We start from the raw sequence: 2,303 nt of genomic DNA, 5'->3' as shown, positions 1-2,303 counted from the left end.
AAATGTGAAGACGTGTTGAGGGAAAAAAAACAAAAAAAGGACACAGACTGTATGATTCAGCAGAAAATAAAAAAAGGAATGGCGGAATAAAAAAATTGAAATCCCTTGAGCAATTTAATATGACTGCAACTGTATGACTTCAAAGACATTCTTATTTTAGGTATCTCTTCTGTTGCCTTCATGATAATTTAATTTCATCCCACATCTGTGTATGAAAAGTTCAGGGCTTTATGAATTAGATATAGACCTAAACAATATCCGTTTCCCCTACGGTTACAGGCGGCCTTGTACAGGTTGAGTGGAGACTGGAACCCTCTCCATATAGACCCCAGCTTTGCTGCCATGGGAGGTGAGAGTCTGGAGCTCCATTGTGGTTTAATGGCTGTCGTTTTCTTGTCTTCTTTTTGTCCTTGCAGCAACATGCAGCAAAGGGCCGCAGGTTGAAGTCGGACCCGCGGCCGCTGTGTCGAGGAGTAAACCTCTGTATATGGGCGCGGGCTCCACCAACTGAGCGCCCAGTGTGTGTCATTTTCCGTCAAAAATGCCTTTTTAATTTCTTTAGGCCCAGACTAAATCTTTCCCTGGGATTTTAGGTGGAGTGTTGTGTTTTGATCTCATTTATACTTAAACATGCTATACTTATAAATGCTCTTTGACCAGGCTTCAAGGCTCCCATCCTGCATGGCTTGTGCTCATTTGGCTTCGCGGCGAGACATGTGCTCAAGCAGTATGCTGACAACGACCCCTCCAGATTCAAGGCCATCAAGGTAAGCATTACCTGAGATTTAAACCCGGCCATATATTGTATGGGTCATTGGGCCTCAGGCAAGGAGTAGTTAACGGGTGGGTTCTTTAGTGGCATGAGGAATTCTAAGTTATGACAACAGCATGATACAAGCCTTCCTTGATCGCATTCCCCTCCACCTCCTTCACCTAGTACCCAAATGGTATAAAATCATTTATAAACAGATCCATCGACTCCACCGCTATCTCTTAATCCTGTTTCTCTTCGTCAGGTTCGCTTTGCAAAGCCGGTGATGCCAGGTCAGTCCCTTCAGACTGAGATGTGGAAGGAAGGCAACAGAATTCACCTCCAGTGCAAAGTCAGTGTTTTGTGTGAATTATTAATGCTCATAACAGATTTGTGGATCAATGAGTCTGACCTCATGATTTCAGTGTTGTTCTTTTGTGAACATTCTGCATGCGTCGTTCTGACCCACGCTCTGCTCTTGTGTCCAGGTGAGGGAGACTGATGCTGTTGTGCTAACTGGGGCCTATGTAGATTTACACGGCACGTCAGAGGCTTCTCCAGGAATTCTCACTCAAGTACGTCAGTCTGAAAATGTTCAGTTCAGATCATTCTTCCTTTTCCTTTTAATGAAATGCCTTCATTGAGCCCTGTATCTCATTTCCTTGTAGTTCAGTCCTTAGTTGATCCAAAGTTAATTGTACTTTGTCAAATCTGTGACATGAACATAGATGTCCAAATATGTTTCTTTTCTTTCTACCTTTTTGTGCAGGGAGGGGACCTTCAGAGCGAGCTGATATTTGCAGAGATCGGCCGTCGTATCAAAGACATGGGCTCAGAGATGGTGAAGAAGGTGAACGCTGTGTTCAGCTGGGAGATCACCAAAGCCGGCAAGAACCCCGCTGCACAGTGGAGTACGTATACTGAAAGCTGTACAAACGCATCAAACACAGCACTAGTTCATTGTGCATTGTGTGGAAAAAAAAAAAAAATCTGTTTAGATCATTCTTATCTAACAAAATTTGCAACAATATTTTTGCATTAAGGCAGCATAAAAACATCTATGCAGTAAAATTAGAAAGACATTAAAAGTTTTGAGCGTATTTATGTAATAAAATCACTGCAGTAGTTAGTAAATGGATAAGATGAAATGCTCAGATGTGTGGAGAGCCCAGAGGTAGTTTATGGTACATGAGAGCTGAGAGAATATATTATGTATGTTTCATATGTGTGGGATATATTAAAAACTGAAACATTTTTGGAAACCTGAATCCTTGTTAGAAGGGTAGCATGTTAAATTCCGGCCCAGATTTGCTAAACTGGATTAAGATTTCTGTGTGATCTGTCTGTCTGTCTAAACATATCTGTGTGACCTGTACAGTCGACAAGTAAATATAACCCAGACTGAAACTTTGCTAACAAGCTATCAAATAAACAATTCAAACTTGGACAACATCAGCGTAATGAGTAGACAGAATAACTCTCTGTTCTGTTCCCCCCCGCCCCGCCCCTCCTCTCCCCGCCCCCCCTCCCCAGCCATCGATTTGAAAAACGG

General features: G+C 42.5%; 1 protein-coding gene across 1 annotated transcript in view; it reads left to right on the top strand.

Annotated features, from left to right (window-relative positions):
- Positions 1–2,303, top strand: part of hsd17b4 (hydroxysteroid (17-beta) dehydrogenase 4) — a 23,391-nt gene that overhangs the window by 19,277 nt on the left and 1,811 nt on the right. The window contains exons 19-24 of the mRNA XM_032516140.1: positions 280–349; positions 661–767; positions 1,017–1,103; positions 1,240–1,326; positions 1,521–1,662; positions 2,285–2,303. The exon at positions 2,285–2,303 is cut by the window's right edge and continues 109 nt beyond it. Of these exons, the coding sequence (XP_032372031.1) occupies positions 280–349; positions 661–767; positions 1,017–1,103; positions 1,240–1,326; positions 1,521–1,662; positions 2,285–2,303 (512 nt within the window). The remainder of the gene's footprint in view (positions 1–279; positions 350–660; positions 768–1,016; positions 1,104–1,239; positions 1,327–1,520; positions 1,663–2,284) is intronic.

Source organism: Etheostoma spectabile, chromosome 5, assembly GCF_008692095.1.
Source record: "Etheostoma spectabile isolate EspeVRDwgs_2016 chromosome 5, UIUC_Espe_1.0, whole genome shotgun sequence".
NCBI lineage: Eukaryota > Metazoa > Chordata > Actinopteri > Perciformes > Percidae > Etheostoma > Etheostoma spectabile.
Note: the sequence above shows the minus strand (reverse complement) of the source record. Positions and strands in the feature narration are given on the sequence as shown.